This window comes from Chaetodon trifascialis, chromosome 14, assembly GCF_039877785.1.
Source record: "Chaetodon trifascialis isolate fChaTrf1 chromosome 14, fChaTrf1.hap1, whole genome shotgun sequence".
Classification (NCBI taxonomy): Eukaryota; Metazoa; Chordata; class Actinopteri; order Chaetodontiformes; family Chaetodontidae; genus Chaetodon; species Chaetodon trifascialis.
In genome coordinates, this window is record NC_092069.1 from 20,149,639 (window position 1) to 20,169,419 (window position 19,781).

Consider the following 19,781-nt stretch of genomic DNA (forward strand, 5'->3'; position numbering starts at 1 on the left):
AGCGGTGGTGGCGACACTGAACAGGGACCTGCGGGAAGCTGGACTGCTTTCCTCCTTTCTGACAGGATTCACACACTCCGGCGCTGACTAGTCTCTCTCTCTCTCTCTCTCTCTCACACACACACACACACACACACACACACACACACACACACACACACACACACAGAGGATGCCTTCACTTGTTTGTTATAAGAGGAGTCCTTTAGGGGATGACTTTACTTGCATCCCTTTTCCTTGGTAAATTCACAGTTGATGTAATGCAAAAGACACAGATGATCCTCTCATTCTCAGGTTGTTGTTGTTACCATTATTATTATTATTATTATTATTATTAATATTAATAATATTAGTATGTGTGTGTCTCGGGTCGGATCCCTTTCCGGATTATTATTATTATCATTATTATTATTAGTAGTAGTAGTAGTAGTAGTAGTAGTAATATTATTAGTGTGTCCGTGTCCGGGTCGGATCCGGGTCTGGTCCCGGGTCGGACCTGGGTCTGGTCCCTGGAATTTACCCGGACCGACCCGGAAATTTCCCGGGACTTTACCGGGACCGACCCGGAAATTTCCCGGGACTTTACCGGGACCGACCCGGGTAATTTCCGGGGTCGGTCCCGGCAATGTCCCGGGTCGGACCCGGGTAGGTACCAGGTCGGTCAATGCTGAAAAACTCATTCATGCCTTTAATTCAAGCTGACTCGACCCAGCTGTTATCGTCATTATTATTATCATCATCAGTGTGTGTCCTGGGTCGGATCCCGACTTGCATTATCATTATTATTATTGTTACACCCACCGCAGGTCACTAGCACCAGAAATAACGATTAGCCATGAGGTATAGAAAAGTATTTATTTATTACCAGTAACTTTACAATTATGTTCGATAAGCCATTGTCACACTTAATCTTCTTGCGGTTAATCCCCAGTCAGACTAACCCGGGCAGGGGCTGGAATATGTGAAAACACACCTTTTCACCCTGTTAACAAGGCTTGTACACGGAATAAATACACTCCAATCCCAAGCTTAAATCGAAGATTTACACACATGCAAAAACAGTTACACTACAGAAGGGTAAACACACCGTAAGCCTGCCGTGACCACCCGACCGGGATCGACCCATTAAAGATAAGTGTTTGAATGGGGGAAACAAGCCGAACAAAGAAAATCAGACAAACAAACGAAAAACAAAGAAAAATAAAAAACTAGTCCGCCCCAGGGGCAATACCCAGCTCTTTTGCCCGCTACCGGCACACTTGCCGAGGCGGACTAGGCAGAACAAAAAACCCCCAAAAAGAAAATAAAACTAACAAAAACTGTCTCACGGCAAGAGCAGCAAATGGACCACTGATGCCCTGCGGAGGAACAAACACCAATCAACAATTTATTAACCAAACAAAAATACATCTTTAATTTCGACCACATGTTAAAAACTACATAACTAAAACTTTAAAATACCTGGTACGTCGATCTATTTCGACATCAACTACCAGCCGCCTTTAACCCAGCAGGGATTGAAACAGGTCTGAAATACACAGACACAGTAAATACAACATATGTTCAAACTACACAATATAAGACATATAAAAAACACAGAAAGAAAAGCCTACCACTTATTCCTGCACGCCAGCTTTCCCTGCATACCGGCGTGGAATGAGGTGTGCACCAGCCTCACTCTGCCTGAACACCTGCTGCCACCTGTGTTCCTCCTGCAGGTAGCCTTTTATCGCTGACGTGACTAATTAACACACCTGCCCCCTTTCCTACTCTATGCCACCCACCACATTATTATTATTATTATTATTATTGGTGTGTGTGTGTGTGTGTGTGTGTGTGTGTGTGTGTGTGTGTGTGTGTGTGTGTGTGTGTGTGTGTGTGTGTGTGTGTGTGTGTCGGGTCAGATCCCGATCCCAGATCATGTCTTTAATTCAAGCTGACTGGACCCAGCTGTTATCATCATTATTATTATCATCAGTGTGTGTCCCAGGTCGGATCCAGCCCGGTCTAGCCGGCATAATGCATTCGAAAAAAAAAAAAAAATCAGCGCGAGAGTTTGTTCATAACCACCGACCGGCCCTCGACACACGCTGGTCTGCGGCCCATAAGTTATTCTCTTCACTGACACGTGACGGGGCTCATCTCGCCCAATCATATCATGAAACACTTCCACTCTTTTACGTCGGTAACGTAATCTGTTAGGATGTTCGAAAATGGAGAGAAAACGAAAAGGAGGTGCAGAGAAACTGCGACACAAGAAGAACCTGGCTCTTCAAACCAACGCTGCCAGTTGCGCAAAATTTCTGATATGTTTGCCACATCAGGGCCTTCATCAGCTCCCGTGGCCGATGACAGCGGTGGTGGCGACACTGAACAGGGACCTGCGGGAAGCTGGACTGCTTTCCTCCTTTCTGACAGGATTCACACACTCCGGCGCTGACTAGTCTCTCTCTCTCTCTCTCTCTCTCTCTCTCTCACACACACACACACACACACACACACACACACACACACACACACAGAGGATGCCTTCACTTGTTTGTTATAAGAGGAGTCCTTTAGGGGATGACTTTACTTGCATCCCTTTTCCTTGGTAAATTCACAGTTGATGTAATACAAAAGACACAGATGATCCTCTCATTCTCAGGTTGTTGTTGTTGTTACCGTTATTATTATTATTATTATTATTATTATTATTATTATTATTATTATTATTATTATTATTATTATTATTATTATTATTAATAATAATAATAATAATAATAATAATAATAATATTAATAATATTAGTATGTGTGTGTCTCGGGTCGGATCCCTTTCCGGATTATTATTATTATCATTATTATTATTATTAGTAGTAGTAGTAGTAGTAGAAGTAGTAGTAGTAGTAGCAGTCTCTCTCTCTCTCTCTCTCTCTCTCTCTCTCTCACACACACACACACACACACACACACACACACACACACACACACACACACACAGAGGATGCCTTCACTTGTTTGTTATAAGAGGAGTCCTTTAGGGGATGACTTTACTTGCATCCCTTTTCCTTGGTAAATTCACAGTTGATGTAATGCAAAAGACACAGATGATCCTCTCATTCTCAGGTTGTTGTTGTTGTTACCATTATTATTATTATTATTATCATTATTATTATTATTATTATTATTATTATTAATATTAATATTAATATTAATATTAATATTAATATTAATATTAATAATATTAGTATGTGTGTGTCTCGGGTCGGATCCCTTTCCGGATTATTATTATTATCATTATTATTATTATTAGTAGTAGTAGTAGTAGTAGAAGTAGTAGTAGTAGTAGCAGTAGTAGTAGTAGTAGTAGTAGTAATAGTAGTAGTAGTAATATTATTAGTGTGTCCGTGTCCGGGTCGGATCCGGGTCTGGTCCCGGGTCGGACCTGGGTCTGGTCCCTGAAATTTACCCGGGACCGACCCGGAAATTTCCCGGGACTTTACCGGGACCGACCCGGGTAATTTCCGGGTAATTTCCGGGTCGGTCCCGGCAATGTCCCGGGTCGGACCCGGGTAGGTACCAGGTCGGTCAATGCTGAAAAACTCATTCATGCCTTTAATTCAAGCTGACTCGACCCAGCTGTTATCATCATTATTATGATCATCAGTGTGTGTCCTGGGTCGGATCCCGACTTGCATTATTATTATTATTATTATTATTATTATTATTATTATTATTATTATTGGTGTGTGTGTGTGTGTGTGTGTGTGTGTGTGTGTGTGTGTGTGTGTGTGTGTGTGTGTGTGTGTGTGTGTGTGTGTCGGGTCAGATCCCGATCCCAGATCATGTCTTTAATTCAAGCTGACTCGACTCAGCTGTTATCATCATTACTATTATCATCAGTGTTTGTCCCGGGTCGGATCCAGCCCGGTCTAGCCGGCATAATGCATTCGAAAAAATCGAACTGCGACACAAGAAGAACCTGGCTCTTCAAGCCAACGCTGCCAAATGCGCAAAATTTCTGGTAAGTTTTCCACATCAGGGCCTTCATCAGCTCCCGTGGCCGATGACAGCGGTGGTGGCGACACTGAACAGGGACCTGCGGGAAGCTGGACTGCTTTCCTCCTTTCTGACAGGATTCACACACTCCGGCGCTGACTACTACTGTGATGGAGTATACTTTTTTTTGTAGTGTTAATAAATTGCACTTTTTGGAAGTATTCAATGTGTCCAATCTCACTGATTCCTGTTAACTCATTGCATGGCTTAAGGTACGTGGTTTTAAAGAGTTGCACAGTTGGTATACACATTCAAGAGACCGAAAAGACGGAAAAGGTGTGCGTTATCAAATGTGGTGGGCCAGTCTGGTCCAAAATGCCAGGGACAATTTCTTGTCCCAGTCCGCCCCTGGTAGAGACTGATGTAAATCGTGTTAATTTTGACTCATACAGGCATGTTTGTATTTAGATGAGGTTATAAAAGCAGGACATAAATTGTCACCAATGAGAAACGTTGTTCTAATACACTGTACTTAAAATTAATTTTGTTCTGAGGAACAATTCGGTTTCTCTGGCATTAGCAGGACGTCACTGAAATTAAACACATACCAATGTTTATGTACTGAATAAACTATAATATGACAACTCTGTAATTTATACCTCATTCATTATGCATTGAAGAACATAATGTGTTTCAGAGGAGCACACAAGAATACATAGAGAAAAGAGTTTAACTTAAAAAAGGTATATTCTTTGTTATTCATGATGATGATGATGATGATGATATTATTATTATTATTATCATCAGATTACACATGTAAATTAAACTTGAATACATTTGGGGAAAAAGACTGTTTACAAGTAAACCAAAATTAACTTAAATGTTTGTGTGTTTTCTAATCACCAGGACATTTTTGTGATTACAAAAGTATCCAATATTGGTCATGGAGTGACTATATTTCTGCGTAAATATTTTATGCGTAAATCTTTACTCATATTAGTAAATTATTTCTTTCACTTGTTTCTACACAAAGGTCTTAAAAATTAAGCTGTTTTAACATATTTACTACATGGAAGCACATGTCAGAAGTGTCTGCTAATGGCAGCTCTGAGTGTGTAAGTTATGAATTATGACTGTTCAGATGCAAATCTTACCCACAATACAACAATAAGAATAATAATAATAATCACGAGCTGACTTCTATGTGAAAAGCTGGTGAAGTTCCCCTTTACATCGTTTTGTTGCTCAGATCAGAAAAGGGTCAAGCTGTGTTGTTTCTTGTTTCTAACTCCTTTATTAAAAGATTCTTTTTTACATAGTGTTAAATACAATCTCTCAAGAGAACAGAGGTCTGAAAGCAGATGATGTGAAAAAACAGATGTGAGACCATGTTTGATTTCATGTCCTTTCAGCAGTCCACCAGTACGATAAACCTCTCCCTTTGTAATTATTTTAAAAGTCAATGCAGCTGTCAGCTACCAATCCTCAGGTGGAAACAGCAAAGAAAAAGTCAGAGGAAATGTCTTGAATTTGTTGCATTTCTGTGCAAAATGGAGAGAGTAAGGACCAGGAGCCCATATTCTAGCAGCTTGTGTTGTCATCCTTACATTGAAGGCCGTAAAACAAACATCTTTTAACACCCAACTGCAAAATCCAAGCGTCCTATCGTCCGTCGGGATGACCGTGGTGCATTTCTGGTGTGTATGTCAGGAGAACAATCATGACCCATAAGTGCAGTACCGCCTGTGAACAGAAGTTGACGTGTTTTTCTTTGATTAAACAGTTTAAACATGGAAAAATAACACTTTCCAAATACTCACCATGTACAGGATAACGAAAACTCTGGCCATAGGGTAGCGCCTTAGGAAGATGCCCAATCTGATGCTGAAATGACAACACTTGAGGATCACGTCTCACACAGGAAAACGGTGGAATTACAGTCATGACGAGGAGGGAGAAGGAGGAACACTCCAGCGAAACGTTACCTGAAACGGTCGATGGTGCTGGCTGCCTTGCGAACTTTGCCGTACACCCCCGGACTGTCGTGATCACTGAACAGGATTGGTGTGTTTCTTTGTCGTGCAACTGAAAACACAACACGCACAAAACGAGTCAGGAGAGCTATTGAGCTAAGAATAAAACACAGAAAGACAAAACAAAAGCAGGTCCAGTTATAAATGTGTGTGTGTTCATATAGTCCATTGTTTTGGAATTTATAAGAATGTATATATAGAAAATGTAGAACCATCTGTGTTTTAAAGAAAAACCCTTTGAGCCTCATCCAAACGTCTCCTACCTGGTCCCTCCAGACCGCCCATGTTGATGGCCGGACCTCCACTCTCTCCTCCCTGAGCGTTCTTCAGCTGCTGCTCCAGACGCTCCAGCTGGAAGACCAGGGAGCTTTTTTCTGTGCCCAGAGCCTCCAGCATCGTCTGCTTCTGGATCAGGGTCTCCGTCAGCTGGTGGAGACGATTCTCCAGCTCTGTTTGGCTGTTGCTAATTGTCTTGTTGGTCAGCTGCAAGAGCACATCATCAAGGCTGCTTGTCAAACGGGTGAGTTTAGAAGCGTTTCTCATGTGCCGTGCGTCTTTCTGTCCCAAAGCGAGCTCTGAATAATTAGAAAGTGACTGACCTGATTCCTGAGTTTTTGAATTTCATCTTCCCGGTCTTTGATTCTGCTCTGCAGAGTAGCTTTGGCTCGATGTTGCTCTTCCTCTAAGTACTGCAGCTCCTATGATAAATTATTAATGTGGTTCAGGAAAGACAAGTCAGTGACAGTTTGTATTTTCTACAGCTACCATTTCAAGTAATCCTCACTCTCTTCTCACCTGCTTGTAGCGCTCCACCTCAGCCTCCACCTCCTGCTTAGCTCTGTTCTGTAAGGCCAGTTGCTCCTCAAACTGCACCTGCTGCTCCCGCCACGTCTCTGCCTCTGTCAGGACCTGATTCTCCAAATCCTGGGAGAGAAAAACATTTTTCACCTTGTCCAGCTCAATCAATAACACCCCAGCTGCAGATGCTGCAGCTGTATCCAGAAAAAAAACAAGCTACTAACACAGTTAGACAGACAACATAAATGATGTGATGGTACACAGCACCTCATATCACACAGACAGGCACATTTACAAACCTCCCAGTGGAGCCATCAACCAGGATTTTTCACACAGGGATCAATACAGTATCAGATTACTTTGGATTTCCACCTCCTCTGCTCATCCTTTCTGCCATTCACAGCATCTCACCTGTATTTCTGTCCGAAGCGAGTGCACTTGCCCCTGTAGTTTTTGGATCTCCTCCCTCTGCAGTTCCTTCTCGTGACGCAGATCCTCCAGCTCCAGAGCCATGGCCCCACTGCCGTCCAGAGTGTCCAGACCAGATCCCTCCTTCAGACTGCTGATCAACTTCTCTTTGGACTGCAGGACCATTTAAAACATGATCAAATACAGCTTAAATACAGAAGAGGCCTACTAAAAAAATGAAAGGCAGAGCAGCAAAACAACAGAAAAACAGGAAAACACAAAATGTTTGTAACAGTTTAATAAACCCTGATGCTTCGTGTGGAAAAAAACAGCAAGTCTTACTTGAAGGATGCGCGAAGCTTTGTGCTTGTAGTCCTGTAACTCCTGTTTGGCCGTCTCAGCTGCAGCTTTGGCACTTTTCATCTGCTGTTGGAGGTCTTCGACCCTGAGCTTCTCCTCTCCACCTCGCCGCTCTGCTGCAGCCACCACCTCTGCGAGGGTCTGCCTCTCAGCCTCCACTTTGGACAGGCGGGAAGAATACTCACTCTGCACAAGAACAGAAGAATTCAGAAGAGGAGTCCAAAAATATCTGTGTGCATAGCCAAGACCTAACAATATCATATACACAGAAAGATGAACGGCATCATGTGCACCTGCATCTGCCTGTAGCTGTCCTGTTCCCTCCTGAGAGCTGTTTCAGCCTCTCGCAGCCTCGCCTGTATCGTTTCAAGAGCTTGGGACTGCATGCTGCTCCCTTCTGTGAGGTCTTGCATAATTCTAAAAACCCAACAAGGAAAATAATATCTAAACCAACTCGTGAAAAGCTGGATCTGATCTCTACTTCAAAAGGTGTTCACAGGAACGTACCTTGACTTTTCCTTCTGGGCCTCATCTAACGCAGCGCTGCGGGACTTCAGCAGCTGATCGGCTTCATCGAGTCTGACTTTCAGGACTGCGAGTTGACCGTCTTTGGCGGAGAGGGCTTCTGTCAGGTCATCAACATGTGACCGAAGTTCCCGTAACATCCGGTCAGTCTGGGACTGCTCTGAGTTCCATTTGTCAGCACGGAGACGCGTCTGGTTCAATTCTACGTGAGAAGAAAACCACTTCATCAATACAGAGGGAGAGGTACAGTAATGTAAGCCATCATTGTTCCCATCCTGTCTCATCTCTTACCATCTTGTAAGTCTTTTGCTCTCTGGATGACTGAGGCCATCTCCCGGTTGAGGGAGGCCACCTCACTGTGCAGCAGCTGGTTCTCCAGACGCAGACTGGACATGATCTGGCTCTGTGGCTCCTCTGTGGGAGGAGGAGGAGGAGGAGGAGGGGGAGGCTCCTGGCTGCTGGACTCCTGAGGGGCAGCCAAGCCTGAGTCTGAACTCTCAGGTGTGTCTGTGGTGGCCAAGAACACGCAAAAATATAATTCAGATAAAAATGCCTGAAAAGGAACATAGAACAGAAACAGGAACAGAAAACATATCAACTGTAATCTGTCGGGTCTCATTAATCATACCTTGGCTTTGTTCTTTCGCAGAGCTCTCCTCTGACGTTTTGATGCTGTGAGCAGACAGTGAGCTCATGCTAGACGCCCTGGATACACCCCTGGTTGAGGGGGGTGTCGATGGGGCTGAGGGGATGGTATGGGGAGTGGTGGAAAGAGGAGGTGTTGGGTTTTGGACCTCTGTAACCGGAACTGCCACTTTCACAGGTTCTCTCCTCGAATCCCTCCTGTTGCTGACTGGAGGGTCCGAGCTGTTCAGAAAGTCAAACAGCATGTCATCGTCCACATGCTCCTCGCTCTTTTTGGGCCTCACAAAGCCAGATGAGGTCTTGGCAGTGTTAGCAGCACTGCTGCTAGAACCAGAGGGGCTACTGGCTATGCTGGCAGTACCAGCCAGCAGGGCTGCATTGGATCTCTTGATGTTGCCAGCTGCTGCAGAGATGAAGCTCGGTGCATCATCAGAGGATGCATAGGTGTGATGGGTCACAGCTGCACTGGTCTTGTACCCCGCAGTATTGTATTCATCTTTGACAGTTGACTCTCCTCCATAGGATGACGAAAAGGAGGATGTTCTTGTCTGACTTTTGGTCAGGGCAGTGGCAGCTCCCTGGTCCACTTTATTCAGGAAGTCTTCAGCTTTCCCGGCCAAGTCAGCAAACCAAGACATTTTGTATCCTAATGGCAGATACATAACAGCACATTACCACCACTGAGGTGCCTTTGAACAAGGTCCTCAACCCATAAATAAAGGTTATAATCAATATCTACAAAACATGCTGTGCACAACTTCCACACTCCTATGAAAGGTTTGCCCACATGATTCAGTGAGATGTGTTTGTTGCAAAGTAGCAGCACTGATTTATGGGTAAATTTACAGCACAGAGTCTGATAAAAAATAATATGCAAACATGCACAAATATAGGCTACATCGGGGAACGTGAGGGTGTGAAATTTGTATTGTAAATACTTAGATTCTGTATTTCCTGGCTGTGTCTGGGGCCTCTGCATCGTAAATTGTCCCCCTTTACATCTGTTTTTTATGCATCTAATTTTACATTTCATTCATTTAACAGTTGATTTTGTCCTAAGTGTTCCCCAGAAATTGCATTCTCACCGTGCAAGAGCTAGATACTATCCACCACTGGGAGTGTCACCCTTTTAAACAAACAGGATGGGAACAGCAAGTGACAGATGTTTAAAGTCAAGATAACGTTTGGGCCACAGCTGAAGATGACACTCCTGCAGTCTTTATGAGCAGCCTGAGAGACTCAACTGAGGACCGAAAATCCCCAGTGAACACACAATTTCTGCAAAGCTAGCATGGTAGCTTAAAAACAGTCAAAACTAGTCTAACAGCTGGTTATTATAACGACACCGCATTGTTCGTGGTAAAGATACGTGGACATGAAAGCTCTTACAAGAGCCATTGGCTGCTGGGCTTGCGTTATCATAAAACGAGTGTAAACAACACAGCATTAAAGTCCATCTAAAGCTAAAGCTAACAGGCTAGCTGACTCCTCAAAGAAAGCCTCTAACGTACCGTTTGAAACGACGTCCAAATGTCAAAATGTCTCAGGTCACCAGGCTACCGCCGGGGTCTAACTGGTGCACATGAAAGACAAATATTGTTTGGATTAACACGGTCAAATGTCATTATATGTCAAAGAGGATATGGGTGATCTTCTCAATACGTGGACCCGGAAGCGCTGCAAGAAAGGACCCCACAACAGAGCGACCTCACAAACGCCTGATCAAAAACGGACCAATGAGGTTTCCGCTGCGCAGCAACCAACATGAGCCGTTTAGTTTTAAGTGCACTTTTATCACATAACAAGCAAATACTGTAAAAATCTAGTTTTAAATGTAAACAGCAGCAGACTGAATACTACACTTTGTGCATTATTAACGTTTACCTACTTCACAAGCAAAAAAAATGCTATAATTGAATAGGAAAAAAAAAAAAAAAAAAATTACTTGAGCATGAGTCAAACGAAATTATTCCCATCTTGTTAATTAAATTCCGTGTTTTCAGCTCACTACAAAGACAAAATAACAACCTCGGCATGCGGCTTGTGTTAACGCAGTCTCACTTCCAGATCAGAAAAGAGACAGACTGACACAGACGTTATGAAACAGTGCCTCTTTATTTTTTCCGCACTCACTCCAAAATGCATATTTACATGGCATGCCACATCAATACAGGAACTGACTATGGACACAATCGATAACACATAGAATCTGCTCTGGGAGTTAAGGGCAGGGGAGTAATTCCGTGAACAACCAACCAAGAGATAACAGAAACGAAGCAACACTTTTATCACCAGGCCAGCCATAGAAAATGGTTCCTCTTAAATTGGGTTGTTCCAAAGACTTAAAAAGTGGAAAATGTCCAGCTGACATGTACCGAACTCGTCACATCTGTCACAGAGGGCCGGCATCGCTGTCAAGTCAGACATGGTGGTCATCTACACTCACGAAGCTGTTAAAAATAAGGATGGATTTACAGCAGTAATCGTTATTATGAGGCCAGGCTGGTCAGCTCCATCAGACATCCAGTCCAGTCATATCAAGATGCCTCAAAAGTCTAAGACTCTTGAGATAGTGTCCTTCTTCAAAGTAACAATCCTGAAGAGCTGTGTCCTTTTGGGAAAAAAAAAAAAAAAAAAGGAGTGGGCTCCAGAGGATCCAGAAGAGGGGCGAAAGAAGTTAAATACATAAAAAAAAAAAAAAAAAAAAACACTACTCAGTATACGAGTATGTGTGCGATTATGCAAAAATAACAAAACAACAAATATCTGGACAAGTTTCCAAGAGAGATCCTTTGAGAAAAATGTTGTCTTTGCTCAATCAGTATTTCCTCTGTGTTTGGATAAACAGTCTGTTGTATCAACATTCAAACACTCACCCTCTCACTCACTCACACACTCTCATACACACTCTCAAACACTCACACACTCACTCTTGCACAGCCAACTACACATGCAATGTGGATTCTGAATGGTGGACAGGCCGCATCAGATCAGCCCCCTCCTCTTCTTGTAGTCTTCCAGGTTGAGGGACCTCCGGGGGGCGCCGTCCTTCACCGGCAGCGCATTGGAGCTCACGGACAGTGACTTCGCTTCTGCAAAACGAGAACAATATCAACACGCCTTGTCTCTAAAGTGGTTAACGTGAACAACAACCTCCGTCTTACAGCCAAGGGAAGCGCACATCCAGGCTGAGCGAGTGAAATACAGCACCGGAAAGATCGACTCACCTGCATTGGGAACCTGTAGGTCAATCTTAACGTCAAAATCGTGGACTTTAAACAAGTCCTCTGAGAGGTCAGTGGTTGGCTTGGGGACATCTTTGTCTTTCGTGTTTGGTTGACCCTACAAACAGAGCACAAATCACAAGGTTAGATGCTTTAAATAAAAGAATACTTAATACTTTACTGCTGTTAAAATGTGTTTATTCGCTGATGGATATTGAAGTTTTATCTGCTGAGGCCTTCAAATATCTTGTTGTCCACCAGGCCAATAAAGTCTAAAAAGGACTGCATTTAGTTCTGACAGCTGGTGCAACAGGCTCGCAGTTTCCTGTTTCCATAACATAACGCTCGGAAAAAGGTAACAACTGGGGTTTGGCACTGACAAACAAGTGAAAGAAGTAAATACTGCAGCGTTCACTCTCCAAACATTTTATATGAAAGCCCTGGGAGAGTCTCTTAGACTCTGTTCAGACTGCACGCAAACCAGGTTTGTTTCTCAAATCCCATCTTGAAGACAGATTGTCTGCACTGTTTTTTGCAGATGATCAGATTGGATTTGTGTGTCCAGCATCACCAATGCATCTGCATGGGTCGACTCAGCTGTCCAACACGGAACCGAAAGAGATCGAACGTCTCACATCTGCAGAAGACTGTTGTTCTCTGTATCAATCTTTTGGTAGCAGCCGCTCTGATGCAACTCTGTCACGCTGAATTTGTTGTGTGTCGCCTTGCGAGGGACGCAAAACACATTTGGAAATTCAATTTGCCAGACTGTCCAGGCTGTGGAATCACATTTGAAACCACCTCCAAATGGATCCAAATAGCAAAAATCATATTTTATGTGGTTTGTAGTCGTCCAGACTTTCTAAAATCAGTGCCGATACATTCAGTCAGTCTGAACAAGGCCTCTGTAGCTGCTCTGCTTACCAGTTTGTTCTTCTCTGCGCTGGAAGGATCTGCCGCTGACCCCGAGCCGTACTTCTGATTCAGGTGAGCAAGAATAGCTGCGTGGACTGACGGGTCTCTGGCCTGAAGAACCAAAATCAACACGGCGATAAAGTCAGACTCAGCAGTGTTCACGACACTGTTCATACAGAACATGTTCTGAGAAATAAGCTTACATTAGACACCATCGTGGGTTTGCACTGTCTCCGTGTGAAAGGGTCCATTTGTTGGTTTTTGGAATTCTGTCCTTCAGCCTGAGAAGATAAACAAGAAATAGGTTATTTTAGAAGATGCTAAAGAATTCATAATGATCAAAAGAGCAATAAAATCAACAGGTGAGGTGGTTTGGAACCACACAGCTTAGCGATGTGCTAAGCTAACAATAATATGGGAACATCCAGCTGCTCATGTTACAGTACGACACGCAGAACTGTGGTCCACACACACACACACACACACACACACACACACACACACACACACACACACACACACACACACACACACACACACACACACACACACACTGCTGTGAGTTCCCTTCAGTGAACCCCAGCCTCAACATTAAAAATCCATACAGTCAAACAAGCATGAATATGGACACTTACCACAAGAGCCTTCTCAGATTCAACGATGTTCCAGCTTCTGTTCCTCTGATTGATGTAGCTGGATGATAAAAAACAAAACAGAATTTAAGAGTCAACAGCAATTCTGTCTCAAAACAGGTAAATTTCTTTTCCATGGTCTTTGCATTGCATTGTCCAGTAGTTTATAAGAATATTAAATGCCCCTTAAGCTGGAGCATTTCATTGGAAAGAGTAGCTATTCACAGATGTAGTTTGTGTACCTGATTGCAGAGATGTTCTTGGTCCTCTGTCTGTCAAGTGCTTCTGCCCTTTCCTCCAGCTCATTCAGCTCATCCTGGATCACTTTCACTTTTTCGCCATCTCCGCTCTCTTCTGCCATGGCCTTCAATTGAAACGAATAAAAATGAGTAGTGAACAGCAGTCAGACGATGGATTTGTGAGCGGTGCAGCTGGTGTCAGTGTGTTCGTTCAGCTTTGGTTGGCTGGGACAGCTGCTCATTATGTGGATTAACATATAAAAGATCATCATGGGCAAACTACATCTTCTATATAACATTTTTCCTTCACCTTATCTTTCAGTAACTGCGTTTTCTTCATGGCGTAATTCGGAGGCGCTTTTCGGAATCGGTCTTTCTCTTTAACAATCTGACAAAACACACAAAAAAAAGGTTTTGTTACACTGCATAATGCATGCAGCCAGAAGACTCAACCAACAGCCAGAGAAACAGACTCACATCCTCGATGTCTTTATCGTTGAACTTGTAGTTCAGAGCTTCTTTGATGGACTGCTCCTTCCGGGTGATTTCATCCAGAGTCGGTACTTGCATTCCAGCAACAATCATCTGGGAAGGAAAAAAACAAACTTGAATTTGTCTCATCTGTGACATTTCATATGACACGCGTTTGTTATATCAAAACTCACTTACCGCCTCTTTCCACTTCATGAACTCGCTTTCTGTAAACTCCTGATTTGATACGAACTCGAGCCTGAACACCCGCGTGTCACCGCCGTGCCTGAGGAAGACACACAATCACCTTCCAATGAAAATCAAGCTTTTAACCTCAACATGTCCTCATGGCGTTTGTCACATGCTACCGCACACATCATGGGTGAAATAAGCAGAGTGCTGTTATGACATTAAACTTGATGCTGCTCCATCCATTCGTCCTGGAGACACTGCGAGTATGAGCTAACATGGCGGTAAGTTTATTTTTTCTTGTTTTTTAATCCGCTGACTGCGTCCAAATAAATCTGCAGCGTGCTAGATAATGTTAGCCGATGCAAACCTGCCGAGTCACATGATGACTCATGTCAAATGCTGACAGGACATTCTATATGGCTCAGGGGTGTTGATGAAGAAAGTTACAACAAACATTACTCATAACAATTTGACAGACAGCTAAGCTGCTGATGAGGTTTGAGTGTTTGACGAGCAGAGTCAAAACTGCAGGCGAGAGGTGGAGGGGTGGGTGGAGACAACGGCGGGGGCTGCTTAGATCTGTGCATCTAAGCTGAGCTACGGCATTAAGGGAGTTTTTTCATGGAAAAACTTCTAAATATGTAATGTTGATCAGCACAGAGGAGTTTTTATGGGTTTAATCAATGCCTGAAGATGAACTCTGCATCTTGATTTATTCTGCATCTGTAACTGTGAACTTACCTTAACTGTAATCCCTTGTTTGTTCGTGTTGATCCCAGTTGGTAAACCTTCGCCGTCTCTACCACATCCACAATTTCAGCAACCTTTCAACAACAAAGGCAGATGAAAATTAAACCAAACTTCATTAACCTGTCTTTATTTAACTAAATCGTTTTTTCTAAAGAGTCCCAGATCACCATCGCTGTTACACAAGAGCACACTGAGGTCCAATAATGAACACTGTGCAAGAAATGTTACCTGGAAGCCAAGCTTACCCTATAAACTGGTTTACTGCTGCTGTTCCCAATCCCTATCCTCACAAAGCAGCCAGTCACAGTCTTAGCAAAGAAAGGCATGTGGCACCAGCGCTCCAGCTTGTGTCTGGACAGACGGACCCTGTTGAGCTCATCTGGTAGAGAAACAGGCTGCGACTTCGGCGGAGTTTCTTCTTTTCTGTTAGTGGAACACAGCAGAGGCATTGCTTTAAATCAGGAGAACAGGCGATGAACGTGCTGCTGAGAACACAAGCAGCAGAATCAGACTTACTCGTCGTCATCATAAGACGATGAGCGCGAACTCCGGTCACTCTTGACTGACGACTTGTCGTCGTCTTCCTCCTCTTCCTCCTCGTCGTCAGAGTAAACCTCGCTCGTCTTCAGGGGCTGCCGTTTGGCCAGCAGTTCCGCTGCTCGGCGAGAAAAGATGAAACGTCAGCTTTTGGACCAGACTGACATGACACAACAATCGTGTCACAGAAGACGTAAAATCACACCAACCCGTTTTGTTTTTCTTCTTCTCTCGTTCGGCTTTGAGTTCTTCCATGGCCTGGGACTTTTTGTCAAGTTTTTCGTCGCGTTTGGATCGTCGCTCCTTGTTGTGTGACATGACCTGCAGAGGGGGGGTATCACAATCACATCCTGGATAAAGAAGGTGTAATACTGCCACAACATTAGCCTGACGCCTTTTACATGGCGTCCCAACTTTTTTGGAGTCAGTGTTGTACAATGTCTGCCTAATACTGTTTAAAATGTCTCTGAACTCACCACTTGTGTGTCTTGAACCTGAGATAGCTTTCGTTTTTCTTGCTCTTCCTCCTGCTTCTTTTTCTTCTCCTCCTTCTCCTTCTTCTTTGCCGTCTTCAGCTTCTTCTTAATTTCGAAACTGTCAAAGCAAACAAACATGGTCTTGAATAATGAGACACATGCAGCAATGTCAAAATGCCACACTTTGTTCTATGTCTCTGTCCACACCTTTTCATACGCTCCTCGCTCACATCACCCCCACTCACCGTCTCTTTAGCACCTCTCGCTTCTCAATTCTGTTGAACAGCTCTTGCTCTCTCTCCTTCTCCGTCATCTGCTCCAACCGAGCTCTGTCCTCCGCGTCTCCCATCAAGTCGTCGTCGTAACCGTCCCTGAACACCTCGTCTTCAGAGGAGTCCGAGTCGGAGCTGGAGGACGAACTGTTGCTCTCTGAATCGGACACCTCGCCTACAAATAAAGGGCGATTCGTTGGCACAAATGGCAATCGTTCGGCTGACTTCAATCCTGCAGAGTGCTGTAACACCAACACAATACTATAGAGTAATGGTGTCCCCATCAGTATTAGCTCCATTAGGCCCAACCAAATTCTAATTTTTTATTTTGTCACATTGTGCTCTGTCTATGACACTTTTTGGCTTCTCCTTAAAGATTTCAGGTACTACTTTTGGCAGTGAGGCATGTTTTTTAAACAGTTAACGAGTGGCTGAAATGGTACTGATGTCAAACTGCTTTTAAACTGGAAAGTGAAGGCAGCATCACAGCTACTTTCTATGCTACCGATGACTAAGTTTCATGAAGTGGCAAAACAGCTTTTTATCAACATGACTAATACGATAAAAACACCGAAATGAAACACAAACTGAAGGTGATTTAAATATCATCCTCTTTGTTTATGCGTCAGGGCGACTATTTTACAGTCCATTTCCTTTGTTATTTTGTTAAAACTAACTATTAATTAAAGAGATATGGGCTATGTCTTCTTGCAAGCACATCTTAATCATCTTGAATACTTATACTGGATTTTGACCAAATTTCCAGAACTTTTTCCTCAAAGATTTTTCCAGGTTTTCCATTTCCACGTCAACCCAGTGCATCGCAGAACAATGTAACAAAAACAACAGCTTAGATATTACACTGCGTGCCAGCTGGGATAAAGGGGATGAGTGAGTGAGTCACCTAATCTCAGCAACCTGAAATACCTGTGGACATGGCACCCTGGTGATACGTGTAATCCACACTTCAGAGTATGTTCCGCCAGTGTGTGCTTTGCACTGTCATGCGTGTCAGTTTTTGATGCGCCAAAGTGAGCTGTTAACTGACTGACAACTGCCACCACAACATGCTCGGCTTTCATGGTTTCTCTGAAATAAAATGATCACACACAGAAACCCGGGAGCATAGCATATGTTTTCCCCACAAAGGCTGAAGACATACCCTCCTCTGGTGCAGAGCTCTCTGCTGAACTGTCTCCATCTGAGCTGCCAGACGCCGTTGCTTTATTAACCTTCTTCTTCGTAGCGTTCTTCTTGTCAGACCCTTTCCCTTGCTTAACCTTCTTTTTGCCTTTGGTGCCACCCACAGTCCACTAGACAAAAAGAGTGAAGAATGTATGTTTGGTTATGAATTAGTACTAACTGACAAAGAAGAGTGGTCTGTTCTTTTGATAAGAGTGTATTTCTGGTAAACTTCAGTGCTTGATAACGACATAAGAAGTGTGATATGGTTAAAGTGTGTTTTCAATGTTTGATTATGTCCCAAAGTGAAAAGTGAAGTCTTTGAGAGCAAAATCTAAGACAGTCATACCTCATCGTCACTGTCAGATGTCTCGGAGTCTGTAGAAGCTGCAGGTTTGCTAACTGGTTCTTCTTGCTCACCTGAGTCAACCCTCTTCCTCTTGGCCAAAGACAAGAGCTCCTAAAAATAAGATCAAGGTGATGAGATTCAGAAAGAGAACCCAGTAATATTGTCAATTGTCAAGACACATTCAGAGATCCATATGGCTGCATATATAGAGTGAAGGTGCCCCTGATTATATTTTAATACTGCATAGTCAACTTTGCAATATGCATGTAGCAGGAAAAACTTCCAAAACATATCTGGTTTGGCAAGACACTGGTTTGAGAGCTTACTGACTAGCTGAGCGGGCAGGAGCAAATCTGTATTTTTATTTCACAGCGGTCAGTTTCCCACAGGTAAAATAACATATGAGTAAGGAAGCAAAATCCAGTCACAAGTAGTCATCAAAACACACTGTGATGGCAGGTGTGAGCAGCAATTTGTCATAAGCAGATTTATGCAGAAGGAAGCTCACGATACTATTCATATGTTTAGATAAATAACAAAGCCCATAAGATGTATGTGCAAAAAGTGAGCATTCATATCAGATCAATGCTGTGTATCAGCTGGGAGAAACTCATCACTCCAGCAGTTAAACGTATTTAATACTGCAAACATTTGATGTGCATATGCATCTGCACAGCACTGAAATGCTCTTTGAGAGAACAAACCCAAACAAAGCTGACTGAACCTCTCTCAATTCCTGTAGCCATTTGTTTTTCACTACCTGTGTCTGGGCTGTCTCTGAGCACCAGCTATTAGGTAGTGTACTTTCACCTGTCACCTGAGGCCACAGTGCACTGCCAGGTAATATACAAGGCGGTTTAATGGGGATCAGATTCATTGAGACGGTAGTCCTGCACGGCTCTTCAGCTCGACATGTTAGACTGGAGCTCTTCCGTCAGTTTGCCAACGCTTGTTTGACAACAACACAGAAATAGAACTTCAGCTCTGCGCCCATGACGTCATTCAGCAGATAAGGTTCTTCGAGCTAAACCAAGTGCGACTCCACTACGGCTTCAGTCCGTGCAAACATGTCCCGTTCTCGTGTAGTCTGAGAGCTAACAATCAAATTCCCCAACAATCCACGGCTGTAGTCAAGCAGCTTATGCTCGAAATCAGTAAAAGGCCTTTGGCGCGGAATTTTCGTGGCAACATAACACTGCATGATCGCTAGCGCTGAGTGCACCTCTTGGAATGTAACCTTAACGTTAGCATAACTTAGCTTGTTTATGCTAAGACACTGTTTTCTTAACAACCTCAAACGCTTTCCTCGGTCTTGAGTACCTATCAGAAATCCTTGAGAAAACGTAGCCATTTATTTGACTTTGAGAACGGCGTGTATAATGACAGAGGAAGCAAAGATTGTAAATAAAACGGGCTCACTCTCAGCTTGTTCAAGCGAGGCCAAACACAGCGCAATCGGTTAGCATACATTAGCTTCACCTTAAACTGTTGACAACTTAATAAGCAGTCCTGTTGAAACAGAACAAGAAAAGAGAGCACCTACCTGATCTAGATTATCGTCGCTAGCACTGTCTTCAGAGTCAGAGTCAATCACGACCCGACCTTTCCGTTTCTTTACATTCACCATGATTAGCTGCACGGCTAACCTGCTAGCTACCTCTGTGTCGTCTAAATGTTTGAGGCTAGCCGTTGCTACCTAGCTAGTTGGCTCTGCAGTCAACCACACAAAGGCAGTACTGAGCATGCGCGCTCGTATTACTACCATGGTTGCAACTACATTTTATGTCTCTGTC

At 43.5% G+C, this 19,781-nt stretch overlaps 2 protein-coding genes across 2 annotated transcripts; both read right to left on the reverse strand.

Annotated features, from left to right (window-relative positions):
* Positions 1 to 5,257: 5,257 nt before the first annotated feature.
* On the reverse strand, positions 5,258 to 10,443 carry golga5 (golgin A5). Its single transcript, XM_070979901.1, has 13 exons — positions 10,261 to 10,443; positions 8,733 to 9,395; positions 8,396 to 8,611; positions 8,087 to 8,306; positions 7,873 to 7,996; positions 7,562 to 7,765; positions 7,223 to 7,393; positions 6,809 to 6,937; positions 6,613 to 6,711; positions 6,277 to 6,496; positions 5,966 to 6,065; positions 5,801 to 5,864; positions 5,258 to 5,723 (listed from the first exon to the last, which is right to left on the reverse strand). The coding sequence occupies exons 2-13, from the start codon at positions 9,385 to 9,387 to the stop codon at positions 5,643 to 5,645; spliced, it is 2,283 nt and encodes a 760-aa protein (XP_070836002.1). The 5' UTR covers positions 9,388 to 9,395; positions 10,261 to 10,443; the 3' UTR covers positions 5,258 to 5,642.
* A 1,081-nt stretch (positions 10,444 to 11,524) lies between these two features.
* rtf1 (RTF1 homolog, Paf1/RNA polymerase II complex component) lies at positions 11,525 to 19,728 on the reverse strand. The gene is made up of 18 exons (XM_070980037.1): positions 19,532 to 19,728; positions 17,989 to 18,099; positions 17,620 to 17,770; positions 16,431 to 16,632; positions 16,186 to 16,303; positions 15,919 to 16,030; positions 15,689 to 15,827; positions 15,418 to 15,595; positions 15,164 to 15,246; positions 14,429 to 14,516; positions 14,237 to 14,344; positions 14,070 to 14,147; positions 13,763 to 13,884; positions 13,524 to 13,581; positions 13,092 to 13,169; positions 12,898 to 12,999; positions 11,977 to 12,091; positions 11,525 to 11,841 (listed from the first exon to the last, which is right to left on the reverse strand). Exons 1-18 carry the CDS (start codon positions 19,613 to 19,615, stop codon positions 11,735 to 11,737), a joined length of 2,034 nt encoding a protein of 677 aa, XP_070836138.1. The 5' UTR covers positions 19,616 to 19,728; the 3' UTR covers positions 11,525 to 11,734.
* Positions 19,729 to 19,781: the final 53 nt, after the last annotated feature.